The sequence below is a fragment of the Serinus canaria genome, chromosome 2 (genome assembly GCF_022539315.1).
Source record: "Serinus canaria isolate serCan28SL12 chromosome 2, serCan2020, whole genome shotgun sequence".
NCBI classification, from domain to species: domain Eukaryota; kingdom Metazoa; phylum Chordata; class Aves; order Passeriformes; family Fringillidae; genus Serinus; species Serinus canaria.
The window spans coordinates 139,755,630-139,776,100 of record NC_066315.1 but is presented as its reverse complement, the minus strand read 5'-3'; the positions used below and the strand labels follow the sequence as shown (position 1 = coordinate 139,776,100).

At 46.0% G+C, this 20,471-nt stretch overlaps 1 protein-coding gene, 1 long non-coding RNA gene and 1 other non-coding gene across 5 annotated transcripts; 1 reads left to right on the top strand and 2 right to left on the bottom strand.

The window, feature by feature from the left end:
* Nucleotides 1–3,165: 3,165 nt before the first annotated feature.
* Nucleotides 3,166–4,538, bottom strand: LOC108962128 (uncharacterized). The gene is made up of 2 exons (XR_001990645.3): nt 4,212–4,538; nt 3,166–3,563 (listed from the first exon to the last, which is right to left on the bottom strand). It is a non-coding gene; the product is annotated as an uncharacterized LOC108962128 (long non-coding RNA).
* Nucleotides 4,539–6,207: 1,669 nt separating this feature from the next.
* On the bottom strand, nt 6,208–19,639 carry FAM83A (family with sequence similarity 83 member A). Of its 3 annotated transcripts, XM_018913555.2 has the most exons (8): nt 19,426–19,639; nt 18,892–19,141; nt 18,180–18,221; nt 18,037–18,078; nt 17,342–17,951; nt 14,378–14,545; nt 12,998–13,122; nt 6,208–8,355 (listed from the first exon to the last, which is right to left on the bottom strand). In XM_018913555.2, the coding sequence occupies exons 5-8, from the start codon at nt 17,915–17,917 to the stop codon at nt 7,812–7,814; spliced, it is 1,413 nt and encodes a 470-aa protein (XP_018769100.2). In that variant the 5' UTR covers nt 17,918–17,951; nt 18,037–18,078; nt 18,180–18,221; nt 18,892–19,141; nt 19,426–19,639; the 3' UTR covers nt 6,208–7,811. The 3 variants fall into 3 exon arrangements, with proteins under 3 accessions (XP_018769100.2, XP_018769092.2, XP_009086182.2); XM_018913547.3 differs by lacking the exons at nt 18,037–18,078; nt 18,892–19,141; nt 19,426–19,639 and having other exon boundaries at nt 18,140–18,269; XM_009087934.3 differs by lacking the exons at nt 18,180–18,221; nt 18,892–19,141; nt 19,426–19,639 and having other exon boundaries at nt 18,037–18,166.
* A 157-nt stretch (nt 19,640–19,796) lies between these two features.
* TRNAM-CAU (transfer RNA methionine (anticodon CAU)) lies at nt 19,797–19,869 on the top strand. The gene has a single exon. It is a non-coding gene; the product is annotated as a tRNA-Met (tRNA).
* The last annotated feature ends 602 nt before the right edge of the window (nt 19,870–20,471 follow it).

Here is a 20,471-nt window from a genome sequence, read left to right as displayed (position 1 = left end):
TCTGCCTCATCCAGCTCCGTCTGTTGTGCTTTCAGTTGTCAGTGACAACACTTTGCTTTGCTTTCCCTAGCACTGGTGCTGTGTGCTTTGGGCATCTAGAAGAGGGCAAAGATCCCCCTGTAGTTTCTTTCACTTGAAATAGTTTACATTTCAGACATACATGGTGTGCTATTCCTCCATCTTCTCCTAAACTTCTTTTAAACTTAATTTTTCTGTAATTTTCTGTAAAAGTGTTCTATAATGGATGTAGTGTAAAACTAGGAGTCTCTTAGACATACTTTGCTGTCCCTTTTCTTCATGTGTTCCTGTGTTTTCTTTCTGGAGTACTGAGGAGTGCCAAAGCCTTAAATAATTCACAATTGAATGATGATTCACCATGTGTGAATTGTATCTGCTACTTTTGGATGAATTTTAAAGCTTTAAGATACTGATTAGGGAACCTGTCATGAGTCATAGAATGGTTTGGATTGGAAAGGACATTAAAGATCATCTAGTTCCAACCCCACTTCCACAGGCAGGAACACCTTCCACTAGGCCTCTCTGGTCATCCTGTTTCTGGTGTCTCACCATTCTCACAGCAAAGAATTTCTTTCTAACATCTAAACTAAATCTGCCCTCCTTAAGTTTGAATCCATTCCCCCTTACCCTGTGACTACAGGCCCTTGGAAAAAGTCCCTCTCCAGCTCTCTTGTATCCTCCTTTATGTACAGGAAAGCCCCAGTGAGATCTCCCCAGAGCCTCCTCCAGGCTGCAGAGCACCACTTATCTCAGCCTTTCCTCAGAGGAGAGGAACTCCATCCCTCTGAACATCTTTGTGGCCTGCTCTGGACTCACTTCAGGAGAGCCATGTCCTTCCTCTGCTGGGGACCCCGAGCTGGGTGCAGCACTGCAGGTGGGGTCTCACCAGAGTAGAGAGGCAGAATCCCCTCCCTCACCCTGCTGCCCACGGGGCTTTAGATGCAGCCCAGCATGGGTTTGGCTCTCTGGACTGCAGGGGCCCATGGCTGGGTCATGCCCAGCTCTCATCCAGCAGCACCCCCAGGTCTCAGCACCGCTGCTCTTGGTCTGTTCCTCCCCAGCCTGGGTTGGTACCTGGGGTTGCCCTGACCCAGGTGCAGCATCTTGCACTTGGTCTGGTTAAACCTCATGAGATTCCTGAGCTTGTCCAGGGCCCTCTGGATGGCATCCCGTCCTCCAGGTGTGTCAGCTGCACCACTCAGCTCGGTGTCATCTGCAAACTTGCTGAGGGTGCACTCCATCCCTTCGTGTGCGTGACTGATGAAGAAATTGAACCCTTGGTGTGGTTTAGCCCTCTGCTAAGCTGACTGAAACTTCTCCAGAAAAATGGAATATTGCCTTCAGCCATGTCAAATTACTTGTGATAGTTTGGTGAGTTAGTGTGATTGAAGCACATCCTGGGCAGCTGGTTACGAAAGACTATGACTTGGCAGGTCCCTTGGGTGAGCACTGCTGCACTCATCAGGTTCCACAGAGATTGGGTTTAGTCATGCGTGAGCTTTGCTAGGCGGCACTTTGCTGTGCCTTTGTGCAGCGCTGCAGTCAGGTGGCCATGAAGCCCGCTTGAAGGGCTGGGGATGCTTTTAAGACTCAGAGGTGTTGTAATTCTTCAGAAGAGACTGTCCACAATGTGTCGTAAATTAATTACAATGTTGGCATCAACAGGAGAATCTTACAGCAAAGACAGCAAATGTGGAAAGCATAATGCTAAATATGTCAGCAAAAAAATGAAACGTGGACATCTCCCACTTTCTTCTTGAACTAGAGGTCATGAGTAGCCACATAAAAAGGCTGTAATTTGTTTTGTCCCAGCTGTTAGGACATCAGAACACAGCTTTTATGGGACCACGTCTGTATAGACATTTAATGGAAACTCACCAAATTATTTGGCTTCACAAATAGCATTGGAACTGTTTTAGCAGCAAATTAAATACTTGCCAAACGTTGTCATTTTGTGACTGAGATGTCCAAAATACATAGCAGCTAGCCAAGGTGATTTGGAAACTTTTTGTTGTCTGTCCAGATTGTTTGACTTGACATTGTCACTTAAGCTGGGAACACAAAGGTTAACTCCCCACTGGTTCCAGGAATTAGACAAGTGGTAGCTCTTAAGAGAAGGCAGTATTTTCTAAAACATAATAATAAAGCAAAAATGTTGATTTTAATACTGCAAAGGAAAGAAGATGAATGCTGTTCTGAATGTGTCACATAGTTACGGTTCCAAATAGCCAGTGTTCATTGCACTGGGGCTATAAAATGTTCCTTTGTCCCATTTTTGCCTGGCTATCTCTCATCTCAGCTACTTCATTTCTTCCTGTTTTGGCCTGCCTCTCCCTTTTTTGTGCCTCTTCTAACTCCAGTTTTCTGTTTCTGATCATGTCTCTAGAGGGGCTTTGCATTTCCATTTTGCATTGAATGCTTCATTGTTGCCTCTACCTTCTGCATAATTTTACATCTGCCTGTAATAGATTTCTTCATGATTTGGCTTTTATATTATTGTTGGTATTAGTACATGCATCACTACTCCATTCTGAGTTAAACAGCAAATTTTAGTATTTCAAATTGCAGGTGAGAATCCACTAACACTTACTGAGATTTGATTGTGTTATTTTAACACTTGTTCGTGGTACAGGTGCTTTGGGAAGGACCCTCTGCTGCTGGTTCTGACACTCCTGGAATGATTGCTGTGTGCAGACACCATTATGTGTCTTGCCATTGAGTGTTTGCTGCTGGCTTTGAGGTGAGGGACTGCATTAGCGCTGTAATGAGTAACGTTAACACAGTTTTCATCACAGAATCACCCAACGATTCTGGTTGGAAGGGAACTTCAAAGGTCATCCAGTTCCAGCCTTCCTGCCTGGGGGGTTGGCAGGGAACTTTCCACTTGACCAGGTTGCTTAAAGCCCCATCCAACCTGACCTTGAACACTGCCAGTGATGGGGCATCCATAACTTCTCTGGGCAACCTGTTCCAGTGCCTCACCATGCTTGTACCCAGTCTAAATCTACCCTCTTTCAAATTAAAACCTGTCATCCTGTCACTGGGTTGACCTTGGCCTACTGCCAGGTGCCCACCCCAATGCTCTATCACCCCCTGCCCCCCCAGCAACACAGGGAAGGAGGAAATGAGATGGATAGAAAAAAGATCTGTGGTTCACAATGAAGGCAGTTTAATAGAGAAAAAATAGGGTTGTGACATGGAGTCCTGCTTGTGCTCCCAGCATATAGGCACCTTTATTGCTGGCAGTAGCAGAGGGGTTTTAGGTAGTACCAACTTCTCCTGCCTTTTTTCTGGTACACATACACAAGCTAGATGAAAAATGCAAGCAAACCCATTTTGATAGTAATCTGGGAGCCCAGGTAGGACCCTGTGGGCTCCCCACCTGGTGACTGAGGTGATGGCATATGACCCAGCCAGTACTGGCTGAGTTCTCCTGATTGTCCTTGCAGGATCCACACTCCCTGGGAAGGTACTGAAACTGGGGACAGCATCAGTCACTGGAGGTTCAGTCACTGGGGTTCACTGGTGACAGAAATTCTGGAAAACTAGAAGAAAATGGACAGTACTTCAGGACTCCCATCAAGCTGGATGTAATTCTGTGTCAGGATGAGTGGCTGGAATGCTGGAGGAGAGACCTTCCAAGCACTGGCCCTGGGGAAGTTCCTCTGATATGAGTCAGTTGAACTCCCTGCCTCCTGTGGGATACATTGTAAGGCAGAATTGCTTCATACCTGCTCACTATTCCACATCACCTTCTTGTCCATCACAGGACAAATTGGAAACAATTTCCAAGATCTGTTGCTCTATCACCTCCCCAGGAATGGGGGTGCAGTTGGCAGGCCTAGTGAGGGTCCTGGAAAAGGAGAAGGAGTGTGGTGTGCAATGGCTGAGGGAGGAATAACACCTGGATGGATGGTCTTTGTTTTCCAGGAGGAATAACAGGGTAAGACCAGGGAACTGTCTGTGTCACGAAGGGAAAAAAAAAGCAGCCTGTGGAAGAACTGGCAAACTGATAACAATGGACACGGAGAAGGCTGAAGTATTCAATGAATTTTCTGTCTCAGTTTTCCCTGGCAACCTCTCCTCTTACACCTCTTGAGTCGATGGCTCTCAAGGCAGGGACTGGGGAAACAAAGTCCCTCCTACTGTAAGAGAAGATCAGGGTTAAGAGCACCTGAGGAACCTGAACATACCTGAGTCTGTGGTGAGATGTGTCCTAGAGTCCTGAGGGAATGGCTGGTGTAGTTACCAAGCCATTCTCCATGATACTTGAAGTCATGGAAGTCAGGTGAAGTCCCAGGTACTGGAAGCAGCCTGTGGAAGAAACAATCAGTGAAATGTTCCCAGGTTCACAGGCAGCAAGCACAGGGAATGTCCTGGAGCACAGGCTCCTCTGGGTGCCTCCAGCGTGAGCAGCAGTTGCTGGTGGGATCCGGAGGGAGTTGTATGTCCAGGCACCAGGATGCACATTCCAAACCACCTTAATGGGCAGCACTTGCTCACAGGACACCAGCACAACAGCTGAAAGACCTGCAGGGCTAGTTCTGGCTGGGGAAGGGACACGGGGACACTTTGGAAAACCCTGGCCAAGCCCAGCCTATTCATCCAGCTTAGTGCCAGGGTGTGAATCTTGGAGCAGCTGTGGGTTCCTGGGCCCTGCAAAACCTCCTTTCCTGGTGCATGAAAGTCCCTTGGGCAGTGGCACTTGCCTGCTCTGTGCTCCCCATGGTGAGGGCATGCACAGAACCAGCCCTGACAGGAGTGTCCTCATCGCTGTCACCACCAGTGGTGCTCTGACATGGCAGAATTGCCCTCCAGAAAGCCCTGGAGCTTTTCTCAGGCCCACATGGGGACTTAATTGACCTCCAGAGTGCTCTGAGGCCTCACCTGGGCTTTGCTGGGACCAGCTGGAGGCCCCTGCTGCTCTCCACGGGTCCTTCCACTCTAAAAAAGTTTAAACATCCCCCAAAAAATCACTTTTAATTAGAAATTCACTTCTGTAGATAATCTGGAGGTTGGTATAGGCTACCTTTATTGAAGATTTTTAGCCCCACCTAGATCATCTTCCTTCAAAATAGGACAAAATAGGAGGGCAGCAGGGGAATCCAATGGACCTCTCAGCAAAGCTCAGATGAGAACCTGAGTCTCTACGGAGAGTGACCAAAGCAGAGGGGCAGAATCCCCTCCCTGGCTCTGCTGCCCATGGGGCTTTGGATGCTGCCCAGGGCACATTTGGCTTTCTGGGCTGTGTGTGCACAGTGACAGCTCATGTCCAATAAACCCTTCAGTATTCCCAGCTTCTCCTCTGGGCTGCTCTCAATCCGTTCACCCCCTGCTCTGCAGAGGTACTGTGGATTGCCCCAGCCCAGGTGCAGGATCTTGCACTTGGCCTTGCTGAACTTGATGGGGCCCACGTGGGCCTCCAGCCTGTCCAGCTCCCTCTGGACAACATCCCTTCCCTCAAGTGACTCACCTGCAGCACTCAGCTTGCTGTCATCCTCAGACCTGGGGAGGGTGCACAGTGTGGTAGCCGAGTTCATCGGAGCCCTTCCCTTGCCGCAGATGGACAGGGCAGGTCAGCACCTGCCATGGCCTTCCTGACCGTTTCTGCAGCTGCCTAGGAACGTGTCCCTTTATCACAAAGTTGCAGGTGACCTGTTAGGATTTTTAGCATAACTCATTGCTGATATTGTAAACTGAGTGTTTTCCATCAAAACTGAAATTTCATTCACTTGATGTTCAAGTTCAGATGTTGTCTGAACCAACACAAGCTGTTTTCCTGATCCAGCTGAAATTAACTCACAGTGGTCCTTCTGGATTATTAGCTTGACCCCTACCTACTTTTCATTAACTATGATCTCCAAAACTTTTGTAGGCAAACTGTCTTGCCCCACAGAGGTGAAAAGAGCTCCTTCATGGACTTCACATGGCCTGAGGAAATCAAGGTCTACAAACTTCTACCCACATCCCCCTCTGTACCACGCCAGCTGGGCCCCAACAGGGGGGCTCAGAAATGAACCACATTTAGAAGGAAAATCTTAATTAGTCTCTTTGGACACCTTAATTCTGTTCCTGCTGATTTCAGAAGAAACAAAATATGTTTCTTCTTCATCTGGGCTTTGACTGCGTGGGACTCATTCAGCTCTTGAAAGATAATAGAATAAGCAATACAGGACAGACAACAGAATATGAAGAAAAAAGTATTCTCTTTTATTTGAATGGTTGCTATATTCAGATAATTAAGTAGAATTATCATAGGAATGAAAATCAAATTTCCCTTCTCCCTGAGGAATCCAAAAAATGTTGCTATGTACAGAATTTACAATTATATGCAATAGTTACTATTATTATGGACTCCAAAATTTGGTATTATTGGAAAAAACACCCATACTGAAGCTAGAGCAGGATGTGTCCATCCTGTACCTTTCATAATGTTCTTTAAACTTTATAGGTATGCCAACATGATTGCTCTTCCAAGGATGAGAAACCTCTTCACCTGCATACAGTTATCATCATCCACAGTCTACATAATTAAACTGTATTCCTTTTTGAGCAGGTGAGAAGTCAGGGAAAACAGGCCAGAAGAGCAAACGTGTTTACAGTTCCGTTTTCTGTTGGAGGCATATGAAAAACAATACAAAGCAAGTGTGGAACAAAAAAATCTACTGATAAATCAACAGCTGTTAGGCATCTTGGTAACTTTGGATGGAAATCCTTTGTTTCATGAATTTCCTTACTTATGCTTACAGAAACTTCCTTAGTTTTCATGGGTTATTTGGCAGAAAGTTTTTCTGGTTTGGTTCAAGCTGCTGAACCTCTGTAACTCCCTTTGTAACTCCAGTCCATGGGCACTACAGACACCCAGTTTATCTTTAAAAATTAGAGGCCATGAAGAACTCGGTGGTATCTCTAACTTCACGTTCAATCAGATGACCACAGAAAGGATTTCAAAGATCCATGTACAATTAAATTAATTGGAACTCAGTTCTGGTGTGTTACTAGTAGGACTTTGCTTCTTTAACTCAGCTTCATTTTCCAGTCTGAACCTTCACAGCTGCTCTGCATAAGGAAAGTTGCCCTGAGCTGGTAGGATTGGAGGTTTGTAACCAGGTGTGCTGGGACACACCCATGTTGCTGATTAGTGGAACTGAACCTGGGGTGAATGTGTCTTCCACAGCCGGAACTGTCGGTCTCAGTCCGTTTCAAGGGTACCAGGCCCCTTCCTAAGAATCCTTGGGAACAGCAGTCCTTGCTGTGCAGCTCAAGCAGAGAGAGCTCTAAGCGCTGTGGCAGGACCTGTGCTTCCCTGCCAGCCCAAAGACAGTCCCCCATCAACCAAGATTAAAGTTTGATGAGAGCAGAAAGGTATCCTGCTGCTGCCAGCTTTGTCTCTGTATGCCACAGAAATAGCAGCCTTCAGTCTCCTTATTCAAGTGCATAAAATGCATAGTAGTAAACTGTGCATTACCCCCTTCAGTTGCCTGGACATAAGAAAAACAGTTACTGTCCTTCTGGTAGACAAATATGCCGCCAGGGGCGGGTGACAGCAGCAGTGTTGTACTGTGAGCAGCACTATTCAGATGTGTTCTTCCTGGGATCCTGATGCACCTGAGGTTCACACGTTAGCAGCCTTGGCTTTTCAATCAGGGAAATGAAGCATCCATAAGCAGCAAAACAAGAGGCTTGAAATCATCCTCATTTGTATTATACAGAATTTCTATATTCATCAGTACACAAGTGATTGCAAAACAGGTCCTCACTACATTTACTTGGATTTCCAAACAAGGTGGTTATTATGCAAACAGGTTAGCTTTGTGGAGGCATCTCCAGGATGAGCTTAACCCTGTCCTGTTCGGTTCCTCTTGCCTGAGCCTTATAGGTCTGTAAATGTTCACGTTGTTATAGGGAACTGTGGCGTTTTCGGCCATGTACTGTGGCTGATAGTAGTTAGGCTGGATGGCCTTCTGTGGAGGCGGGGGAGTGAACGAGACATAGCTGTGGAAGGAATTGACTCGCTGGAGAGGTGACTGGGGGCTGAAGTTGCTGTTGAACATGAGCGTTCTGGGGGTCTGCCTGCTCTGGTGGGGGCTCCCAGCTGAGAGGCTGCTGAAGTCGGAGAGGGTGTTGGCGCTGCCCTCGTCGCTGTAGGGGAGGCTGCGCGGGGGGGCCCAGCTCCGGCTGAACAGGAAGGGGAGGCTGCGCGGCGGCGTCTTGGGGCCCCGCACGGGCTTGGACAGCGCGTACAGGTGCCGGAACTCCTCGTCAAACAGCTCCACAACCTGGCCCGTGAACTTGGAGAGGAGGTTGCGGTGAACCTGGCCACACAGCCACGTGAAGCTGGAAGAAGAGACAAGGTAAGGGTTAGAGTTAACGCCGGCCATCAGGAACGGCAGATCCCCCGCAGGGGTGATGCGATAGGCAAATGTGTTTTACTGCTGAAGCTTCTTGTCTAAACACAGGATGAAGATGGTGTCGAAGTTGAATTTCAGGTCAGTTCACATCAGTGCTCTTTAACTTGGATCAATCTTTGTTATTGCAGCTGCCTCTAAAACCTTCAAGAAACCTTGCAACGTTATGCAACCTCCTGAAGGGAGTGGTGATCCAGATCCACTGCACGGATAAATGTCAGATACAATACCCAAGGTATGGGTGGATGTTCCATGGAAAGGAGTTTAGACCCCTCTTTTGGGGACCTCTCTGCCATGCACAATGCTTAAATTTAGGTCTTGCCACGTCTTATCTGCACACACATAAATTGTACCTTGTACCCTGCAGCATGCTATTCCACTTGGTAACTCCCAGCCACTCCAAGTGTCATCATAAAGACTAGGAAAAAAGAACCATCCTTTGTTTTAATTTTTCCATGATCTTTCTGCATTGGTCAAGAGAAACACTTAAAAACCCAACCTTCCTGTCACGTCCCATACCACAAAGGAAGCTGCCACACCTGACAAATGCTTGTTTTCCTCACTACAGAGAAAATGAAATTACAAATATTTCCTACAGCATTTCCAAAAATAAATGTAATACTTTGGTATAAAGTAAGGGAGAAACACCACAATAGTTTTAATCCTGGTAGTTCAGAGACACACCTTAGGATAACCCACAGCTTTTAAATTATTTTTCTTTTATGTGCTTCCCTAATCCACTCAGCAAACATAAATTTGTGCTTTTATAAAACCACAAGCCAGCTTGATTGTGTTGTGCAGGCTGCCGTGTCTGAGCAGCAGCAGCACCAATAAAATGAGCATAGTTGAGAGAATGAAATGTAATTACTCCCTGAACTGACCAGGGCTTGAGCTGTGCAGCAGAGGATTCAGAGCAGTGGTGGATGGGAACCTGAAATTATTCTGTGTTGGCAAAACTCTGCCATGGTTATTCCTGCATGACTTTATTAGCTACGCTGGATTTGCACAAGGGCTGCTGAGAGCCAGATTTGGCTGTAGGTGTGTGCACTTAAAATCTTGTCATGTTTTGATAAAACTCCTCAGTGGCACTGACAGCCTGAGCTGATAGTGAGGCAGTAAGACAATTTACATCTGCTTGTCCAGAGCATTCCAAAGGAGGGTTGGGTTTAAGGTATACAGTGATTTTATACTGTTGCTTCAGGAGCAGGGGGAGGAGCGAAGAAATCAGTAGTTCAATGCCACTGGGCACCCATGCAATTTATACTGTACATTTTATGACTGGACATGAAAACGCATAGTAAGTTACTAAAACTCAGGTATTTCTCATCCACTGTGCTCAAATCATTCTAAACATGGACAAAGCCTTGGGAGCCAAGGTAAAGAGCAAGCTAACTCCCTGCTGGGTGTGTAACATCTGCTGTGCCAGCTCAACATTGCCTTTATTATGAGCAGTACCCTCTAAACCTTTGCATATCCTTATCTAACTGTTAAAGAGACAATAGGTCAGGAATAAATTTAAAATGCACACAATTTTTCTAGGATATCTATATTGAAGGTTACAAACTCATGAAAGGGCTGAGGTCTAAAGTATCATGCATATACTTTATGTGCTAGAGATACATCTAGTTTATAAAAGAAAATTTAGACAGAAATAAAAATCAATTATTGTAAATGGCTGTTAAAAGCCTAACAGAATCAGAGGAAAAAACCTGTTCTGCCCAGTTTTGATAATTTACTCCCACATGTATCTTCCTGGAGTACCTAACAGACAGATACTAGTTTGTGGGTCATTGATTTTACCTGTAGCCCTTGCAAACAGAGAAAGGTCAAATGAATAGCCCAGAGATTCTCCAAGAACTGATGGCAAATGGGTCAGCTCAAAGTTACAAGGTAAGATCTTTGTGATTATAGTCAAACACTTGTGGACTTGTTGTGTAGTGAGTCACAGCAATTTACAGCCTGTGTACTTTGCTGGAGAACAAAATAGAACTTGGCATAAAAGACTTAACAGGTTTTCATTGGCTTAATTCTAAGAGAAAATGCATTGTGTTGGTTTTAGGCCTTATTTTGCTTCTTAGTTTACAATTCTGAGTGCTCTTTTGGGACAGGTTCAGAGAAGTCTGTTATTGTCACCAACTGCCCAAAGGGATCACTTTTCTCCCAGTTTTTTTTGGGTGAGGCCCATCAGAAGAAGAGAAGGCACAAAGAAATGATGCCTGGCTTGGGGCCAACACAGATAGATACTGCTCAAGCCATCTTTCCAGGGCTTTGTCCTATGTCCTGTTACAGACCCTCTCATTTATGATGTTCTCAATCAAATCCCACCTCTCCTATTCAGCACAGGACTTGTTTTATACTGGGTGTCCTCTGCACTGCTGGAGCTGCAGTTCAATAGGGATGTTCTCATCCCTGTGTTTGCAGTGCTGCAGCAACACACAGCACAACACCCATGGAATCTGAAATGGAAGGAAGGACGGACTGGGCTCAGGTTTGGGTTACCCCAGATGTTTGTGTTGCCTGCTGGGGGATAACCTGTGTGGGACAAACCTGCCCACCTGAAGTGATGCTCCTGGCAAAGCATGTCCCTGTCAGCTGTTAGATGCTGACTCTGAAGAGGCCAGTGGTTTTCAGACTGGCAGCCAGGGAGAACTCAGCTGCCCATGGGGATCAAGGTCTGTGCTTGCTGCTGCTTTCATTTTGCCTTCTTTAGGAACGCTGAGCTCATGCACTATCTAATTTCAAAGTCATTTAAGAAATGGAATAACAGTTACCATAGGATGAGGTAGAGTGACACAGAGACAGAAAAAGAAATACTGCATTCCAACCCCTCACCACAGACACTGGCAATAAAAATTGAGAGTATGTCCTGAAGGGCTATTTTATTTCCTCAGTCTGTTCCCCCCACCACTATTACAACAATCATGCAGAGCTCAGCACTTTGGTGAAATTTGGTGTTGTATTTTAAAATCTTTGTATCAGTTTTAAGATCTACTCCAATGTGATTTCCAACAGATCATTGCAGAAGAGTTTGAGTCTGTTTCACTTAACATCATTCTTGTTTAGACCTGAAGAGGTTGGTGGATAAGATTTAGACATAACAAAAATCTTTCATGTTAATCAAGTGAGAGCTAGCAAGAAATGCCACATAAACTGATAGCCAGCTATAACCCATAGGAATTGCAAACTGGTGCTGAACGTGCTGAAGTTAAATAGTTTTTCATAGTTTTAAATACATTTGTTCCTCACCACCCTCTCTGTTTGTGAGCTAGATATGGAATTACATAGTTTGACAAGGTACTTGAGATTAGAAAGTATTCAACAGCAGTAGAGAAAGAAATGACTGCACAGGACTTCAGGTGTTTTTAGTATTGAAAGAGAAGCCAAAAGGAAGCTTCTTGATCAAAGAAAATAGATCTTCTTCTATCCTTCTCCTACATGTCTTTCACTTCCACTCTATACAAGTCTTTTGTTGGATTTTAACACATCTTTGACCAGGGATTAAAGAACACCCAAAATAACAAGAAAACAAAAGAACAGTCAATAAAAAAACCCCAACGCTGAGTGTCCACTGAGTTTTTCTGGTGGTTCATTTGAAAATGGAATGAAAAGTGGGTGCCTGTGTTAGTGTACATCTGAGCTCCTGCAGCCCATCCCCACAAATTCATTTTTTCCTTCATTACTGTAGTTCTGTAAACTTCCTGGTGGCACAGTTTTATCAGACCAGAGGCATTTAAGCTTCCAAATCGTAAACTGGGATTAAGAAAAATAATCGCATCTTTTAAATTAAATAATCACCTCTTGTATTTTTGTACCTGGATTTCTAGGATACACTTGGTCATTTGTGAAACATATCTATGTAGCCATGATGCTCAGAAACTTCATTTATTTGATGCAAGCTCAGCCTCCTGAAATTCCCTGACCAGAGGATCTAGGATCTTACTTAAAAATCCAGTTGTTGAGATGCTATATCCACTACCTGAAATAATTATAGCAGCACAAACAAAACAAACAAACAAAGAAAGAAAATTTTTAAAAAGAGAAAAAACAAAGGTACAGCAGTTACATAGATATATACTGCCTACCTGTTAATGAAACACATGGAAAAAACAGTAAGTCTCTGAAGTATTTCTGTTTTACCTTTAATCACTAAATTTGTCATATGAAGAACAAATCCTCAGATAAGCTGAGTGACATATGCTAATTAAGGGATCCTGAGGGAGACAGAAATGTATCATGTCTCATGATCACAACACTTGAGAACCCTAACAATGAGGAAAGCATAATATTAAGCTGTACACCTTTCTAGCTTTGCCCCAGGGCTGCACTGGCAAAGTTGTTTACATTAGTTTCTGAACATTTAAATTAAAACCTATGCTCCATTAAGAACTAAGAACAGCTTTAAAGCCAGTTAAGTAGATTCTGGAAAAATGGCACATATTTGAAAACATGAGGTGCTTTTTGTTAAACAAAAGCTTCTTACCTTACAAAGATTTCCATGTCACTTTTTTTGGGAAGAAGTATTAAAAATCCTACAAGAGTACCTAGAGATGAAGTGCAATGGCTTATCTCACCTGTAAGATCCTGAGAGCACATATCTCCAGTCAGAGATAAGAAATTTTTCTTGAATTTTTCCTGAAAATTTCCTGCCTGACTTGGCACAGTAAACCTCTCCAGTAACACTGCGGACTGAAATATTCTGTAAATAAAAATAAAATTGAGAGAATGACATGCCTTTTTAATAAAATACCAGACAGGGAGGGCCCTCTTCCCCCAGTTTAGCTCTTCACTGCCCCAAAGTCAGTTCTTTATGGATTCTGATGTGATGTTTGAAGGTTTGTGTCCAGAAGAAACCGAGCCAAGGTTTCTAACCTAGCCACTTGCCAGGGGTTACTTGTTTCTCTGGGGATATAAAACTGCCTGGAAGCTCATGCAGGTGGAGCTGAGCTGTGTGACAGTAACTGACCCTACCTCAGCCAAATGGAGTTGTGTGAGGATGTGTCCATAGCTGGGAGCAGCCTGTTGCCTTCCACTGACACCCCAGGCACAATCTGCTGTAGCTGTATACTCTTTTGATTTACACTGCATGTGCTATGACACAGCAGGACAAAACCTCTCCTCCTCCAATCCATCTGGGCCTGCAAGGACACACGTGCAAGGACACACTCTCCTTCAGAGTGAGGGTTTACAGGCATGCAAACACTTATGAACCTGCATTATTAATTTCAGCTTCTTTATAAATTTGGGATGGAATTCAGCTGTTGAAAACCAGGTGTCTGGTGTATGTGTAAGATGCCCTCAGGCCTCCTGTGTGCCCACAGCTGCCATTCCAGAGGTCTGTGGCCTCTGCAATATCACCCATCCCCAGGGAGATGCCATAGGAGCTCTACAGCATCTCAAGCAACAACAGAAATAATCCCTAGGAGGGGTTCTTTTAAAGCCAGCTCCTTCTGACAGAGATGAAGGTAAATTAAATTAACAGCCACCTAAATTTGAGAGCTTTTAACATATTTCATCAGAAATGTGTTAAAAATTTACAAGAGCTTTAACACATTTTATCAGAAACCTCCCAATGCAACCAAGCTATGGCTATGCAAAAGAGTTTTGTGCACCTTGTCCCTGTGGCTGCCAGACCACAGCTATTAAACAGAAGCAGCTCCAATGCCTATGTTAGATAACTCTACTAGGGAAATCTAAGTCCTGTTTTAAGACTTCAGGGCCAAGATTACTTTCATCTGGGGACCTAATGGAAATGCCTTACATTTCTATAATATCCATGGGAAAATGTAGGCATCTTCAAAGAGGAATTGGGTGTGCTAACACTACCCCAGGAAATCTCCTGCACCCTTTTAATTAGAAGGTGGATTGACCCTAGCATAACCATGCTTCTAGCTCAGAGTGCCTGCAGTTAGGCAGACAGCTCTCAGCCTAAGAGCTTCACAGAGCCACAGTACCTTGAAGAGATCCTCAGAAATCTGCAGCTTGTCGCACATCTCCGAGAAGAGATCTACACTGCTGTGATCGAGCAGCAGGTAGACAAAGACCATGCGCTTGTTAGCTGCCTCCAGGAGGTCACAGAGAATCTCAGTGTCTGTGAACACATCCATCACAATGGCTAACACCTTCAGAAAAAGAGCAGAGGCATTAGCAGAGTCAATTTACATCACTTAAGGTTGCTATGAGGACACTGTGATGTAGCTCATTTGTTTAAGAAACATTCCAATAAACACAAATATTTAGTTATATGTGGATATTTTTTCTGGTTTTTCCCCTAGAAGTGCCTGAATAATTAAATTGATTAAACATATTGCCTCATTGTTTTATTCCTCAAAAAGCCAATATAACACATGACATATGACAAGATGACACATGAAATTGTAGGTGAGATTTCAGCACTAGGAAATATATTGAAATACTTATCAGAGAATGACAAGGATGTGGCTAAGTTAAAGACCACAGCCCTTTCCACAAGGCTCACTAGGTGTCATAAGCCACACACATTTAGAAAAATCCCTGGATGACGCTTTCTCTTTTATGATTTACACCTGGACAGCCCTGGCTTTAAAAAGCTTCACCCTGTTGTTGTTGATGGGGTGATAGACTCCAACAGCTCCATACTTTTTAAAACACTTATTTTTAAACTAACTGTTAGAATTTGATCACACATCCATGCTCCCCAGTTCACAACTGGCAGAATACTGTAAAAGTCTCAGGACTGGGCATAAAAGCCCTGACAACCATTTAAATGCACAGCCTGCAGCCAGTGTGGATCAAGGGAACTGTAAATGTGATTTTAAACCAGTTCCATACTAGAAAGTGCTGGTCTTGTCTGATGTCTGCTATTGCCCATGGAAAGGGTCAATTCAGCCCAGCTATTACCTGACTTACCTTCAGGAGGTGCTTGTTTCTCCACTGGAAACTGCACTGGAGAGGGAACCTTTGATAACTGTGCTCATGGGATATCACCTTCAATCAAAACAAACTTTACAGCATCTCTGTAGATCTCTCTTACTAACTGCTTCCAACTTGCTCTGAATCTTACTCCAAAGCCTATGCCCACACCTAACAGCAAGATTATTCCCCTTGCCACCATGAGGATATCCTACAAGACCAGGCACATCCTGTGCAGCCATCGTCCTCTTCACAAAGCCAAACTATTTGTGGAGCAATGAGGATCCCACACCTTCCTCCTGCTGCCAAAGCCTTGTGCTTCAGAAAGAGCTTTGCCATGGCTAGGTAAGCACAATTATGTCCAATATCTCACATCCACACTTCCTGTTAATGCCCCAGATCCAGACTATTCTCTCCGGTACACCTCTTTACCACCTGTTCCCAATTTATATTTCTGTACCTGACCTTCCTCTCTTACTTCCAGTACTCTTCATTTCTTATGCCCGAATTTCATTTTGTGATTTGCACCAATTCCACAAATGTGTTAAAATTGTAGCATCCCTTGGCAATCCTTTGCAGTTTGAGATCATCCATAAACACAGTATTTATTCTGTTTTTTAATTTTGTAATGCATATATCAAATACTAGACTATCCAGGATGGATCCTTTCTAGATGATAGCTAGCAACTGGTGCCATTGGAAAACTGTGTTTAAAAAAGCAGTTCACAAATTTACACTGTTAGTGTCGCTTCAGCACACTCATAATGTAAATTAGATTATTAAGAAGGTCATGTGAACCATGGGTTTATATTACATTTCCCAATTTTTTGCCAGCAGGTTTTCAGAAAATTGGTCTGGGTTGATATTTTACCTGATACCTATTTTATTATTCCAGAGACATTTCTTCAGTTTCTACATCTTTCTGATATCTCCAACTTAAAAGGACTGATCTATAATTCTGCTGTTGTGGTAAGCACTTGTAGGCTTTGAGAGAGCAGTTGCCAACGGGGCTCCTTCTCCCCTGCCATTCACACTCTGTGTTATCAGGGCCAGCACCTGCCCTTGCAGGGGAATAACAAAGTGGAAGGAATCCAGAGGGCTGGGAAGTCTTCCTGGGCAGCACTGTGGCATCCTGGCTTGGCTCCTGACCATTCCTGAGTGAAACTGCTGCTGCTCCTTTGAATTTATATAAGGGCAAAACTCCTGGATGATGGTAAACACAGCCCTGAAGTATCTTTTTTTTTTTTTTTTTCCCAGGAAAATAAGAGAGCTGCTAGAACACACATGGCATCAGTTTTCTGTCTCACCTCCAGCTGCTCAGTTCTTAGTTTCCCAGAATGTGGGCAGCCTGGCTTTGGCTTGTGGCTGGCACCTCTGTGGCCTCCACCACCTGTATGTAGTCAGAGGCATCTGCACCTTTCCCACATGCCAAGTAAGGCTGCAGAGTCTCTGCATGGAGGCCACATGACATTTTAACTGATACAGGCAAGATATTAGGGATGAAAGGTCTATTTTCTGGATCGTTTCCTTCCTCTGGGGATGGCTGCTGACATACCAGAAATACTTGCCTTTCTTTGGCCTCCCCTTCACCCACATCTCCCACAAATCCTCTCGAACAATTCCTAGTGGCTGAGAGCTCACTTAGGCTTAATTCTCGTTAATGGTGCAGTGGTCTGAACAGATAAAACCATCCTGCTGGGGTGGTGCATGAGAAGGGACAGAGACAAGCTGCCCTTTCTGCAGCACATTTAATCCACTGGGTGAACGGGAGGTTACAAGAAAGAAGAGGGAATGGTTTTTCTTAAAAATCTTGGTAACCGAGTAAAAAAAAAATAAATTTAAAAAGCACCACCTCTATTCAACAACCAGCTCTTCACAGGCATTTTCTGTGAAGAGCTACAGGGTAAAGCAGGGTAAAGCTACACTGCAATGCACAGGGCTGCCTTGGATGAACCACCACGTTCATCTGAGTTTGTAAGAGCAAGAAAGAACTGAGTGCAGAGGGAACAACAATTCTCTCCTCATACCTGAGTGGTCTTGTGGATGTACCGGCGTATGATGTCTCTAATGTTGCTGTTCTTCTCTGTTTGGAAATACACGGTGGCCGTGGATTTTTCCTTTAAATAGGGCTTCTCTGCAGTAATCCATGTGTGGAGCAGAGCCGGCTCGCTGCTGTCAGAAATGGTGGGGAAGTAGGTCCCCGAAGTCAGTGACCCGGCGTCGTTCTGCTTCGGCGCGGCTGCCCCGTCGGCACCTGGGGACTCCTGTGCATAGTAAGACTCCCGGGCGTTATCCTTGATGTACTGAGCTTCCACCGAGGAGAGGAAATCCACCTCACCCTCTTTGCTTAGAGTTTCGAGGTAAGAGTCTGTCCCACCATCCAAGAAGGCGTCGGTGGCCAATCTTATGCTTTCGTTGTGGCTGAAATCCACTTTTGTCAACTTCAGGGACTGGTTCTTGATATCCTCCAGCCTCTTCCTTATCTTGCCCATATGTCTGGGGTGGTTCATGGCTCTTTGTCGCAGCAGCCGATCTGCCGAGCAGGCACCATGCATATGCGTGCCATAGGCAGTGCAATCGTCCTTCTTGTTTGAGGACTGCATTCTGGCATGAAATCGCCTCGGCTGAACGAATTAACTATGAATAAAAATAAAGAGATCTTATTACCACAGGCAAATTCACACTCCCTGAATTTGTCTGAACAATTATCTTCAAAACGAACCTGAAGCTTGCTTCTCAGGTGCTGGTGTACTCCGGCAACAATCTGTTTCCAGATGGGACACAAATGCAAAGCTGATTAGATTGCTTATCTGAGAGGCACCCACCTCAGCCCCAGGGCGTCCGAAGAATTCGAGTCAAATTTACCACGGCCGTCAGATTCGATTGTATTTCCCTTCCTGTCGCATCCTGTGAAATATGAGTGAGGAAAGCACTCAAGCAAAAGCAGGTAGGCTCCCAAGCATCATTACACAATCTTCAAAACTGCTTGAGGCTTCTCTGTCTTCCCATAGTATTCGTTAGGGAGGAAAAACAGCTCTGATGGTGAACTGGAACAGAGACAGCAGCCATGTCCATGGCTTCAAAACAGCAAAAAGGGTCATGGGCTCTGTTCTGCACCTACATGCTGCCAGGCAGGCTTAAAAATAGATGTGAACTTCGTCACTGTGCCCCATCCAGTGTATGTTGCTATTACCATAGACGATTCACTCACTTACTTCTTTAAAGCTTTGTGACTACGCCATCCTATTAAAAGAAAAATACCCCTTCCCAAACATCCTGAATATTACGTGGAGGGAGGGTTGTGAGCTGGCCTCAAAGCATCAGAAATACAAACACTCATCACTTGATTGTGCACATTTAAGGCTTTTTTTTTTTTTTTCCTTTTTCTTTTTTTTTTTTTTCTCCCAGGCTGCAGCTTCTGGAGTCACGTTGCCCCCGTGGCAGCTCTCTGCTGTGTCATTAGGTGGATGGAGGCGCGGGTTGCAGCGGGGTGACAGGCCAGGGCCCGGGGGCAGCCGGGCCGGCCGGTCTGACCGAGGAGAGGCGGGGCGGCAGCACCTGCCCGAGGTGTCCATACCTGCGTGCGTGCCTGGCTGCAGCGCCACGTGTGACACACTTCCCGCACGCGGGTGGGCTGGCCTCGCCCCGGCAGCCCTCTGTCCGTGCCACGGCTCCAGAGGGATGCGGGATCCAGGGGATGTGCCATGAGGGCTGCTGAGGCCGTGATGGGGCAGGGAGAGGGTCCCGCCGCCCTGGCTCGGGAGCACGGTGTCTTCAGGGTCAGTTTTTCAGGGCAGCTTCACAGATTCTGGGGATATGGCAGGTGCCTTATGGGAGGGGGAAAAAAACAATCACAGGTAAAGATGAGATAAAGATGTACGAAACACAGAAGAGTATGAAATGGCTCGGATATTAATCCCGGAGCGACCACGTGGGGCCGAGGAGGGGCGGTGGCGGGGCCGTCCGGAGCTTCTGGGGTGATTTTAGAAACTACCCCGGCCCTCCCTCCGCCCCCAACATCCGCCCGCAGCTGCCAGACGCGGCCGAAAGTCACTAATTATCTCCTGACCTGTTCTGCGCAATTAGGCCGAAAATGATGCCATCTAATTACCCTGACATGCAGGACTGTGCCCTGCCAACGCCGATCGGGGCCAGGGACGGCTCTCCCCTCCTCGGCCAGGATCTCTCATGGTCACCCCGGTGTCCCTCAGGGTCAGCCTGGTCCCCCACAGGAGCACGGCGGGGCTCCTCACAGGTTATACAAGGGGGGTCACACTGTCACCCTAGCGAAACCCCGCTGTCACGCTGCGGTCCCACATGATCACTCCGAGCCCCGGCACGGCCAGCACAGGACCCCGCCCGCTGGGAGCGGTGTGGGCGGAGGAGGGGCCGGGCCGGGCCGGGCCGTGTCCTCTCGTGGCCTCGACGGGAGGGAGGCCGCCGGTAGATTCGAGAGTCCTCACGGATAAGTTAACAGCAGCCGCCTCGTTAGCGCAGTAGGTAGCGCGTCAGTCTCATAATCTGAAGGTCGTGAGTTCGATCCTCACACGGGGCAAAGGCGGGTAGAGTTTTTGCTCTCGGCCGCCTCCCCCGCGCTTTTAGCGGCGACAAACTCGCACGACACCGCGCTCCGAGCGGGTCGGTGACTCCCAAGCCGTGCTTGTCGTGATTTCCGAAGCGGCCGTTCCAGGTCGAGCGCGTGTCTCTGCCGGTGCTGGGCTCGCGGGAGTAACTTCTGCAATTGTTCCAGCTTTTGGCAGCCGGTCTGCAGCCCCTGCGCTGTCTGCGAGGCCTGCAGGGCTGTGGGGACCGGGAATGGCTCCTGCGGGGGGCAGTGGGCTCAGGCGGTGCCTGGGGGCTGCCCCGGGCCCAGGAGCTGCTGTGGGGACACGGCAGGACATCGGCCCCGCCTGCGAGAAACACTCCAGTTAATGCACATTCACAGCTTTACCTTTTTACAAACCATAAGCACATACACACATAGCCCATAGTGCAGGCCAAAAGCTCAGCGGGTTTATTATTTCCCTTTACATGTAGAAATAATTATATGTAAACTCCAAGACAATAATCAGAAAAAGACAATTTTTCTCATCAACTTCCTCTGCCTCCGAGGTGATCCTGGCTTGTTGCATTTTTCTCCCTTTGAAAAGGAATGAC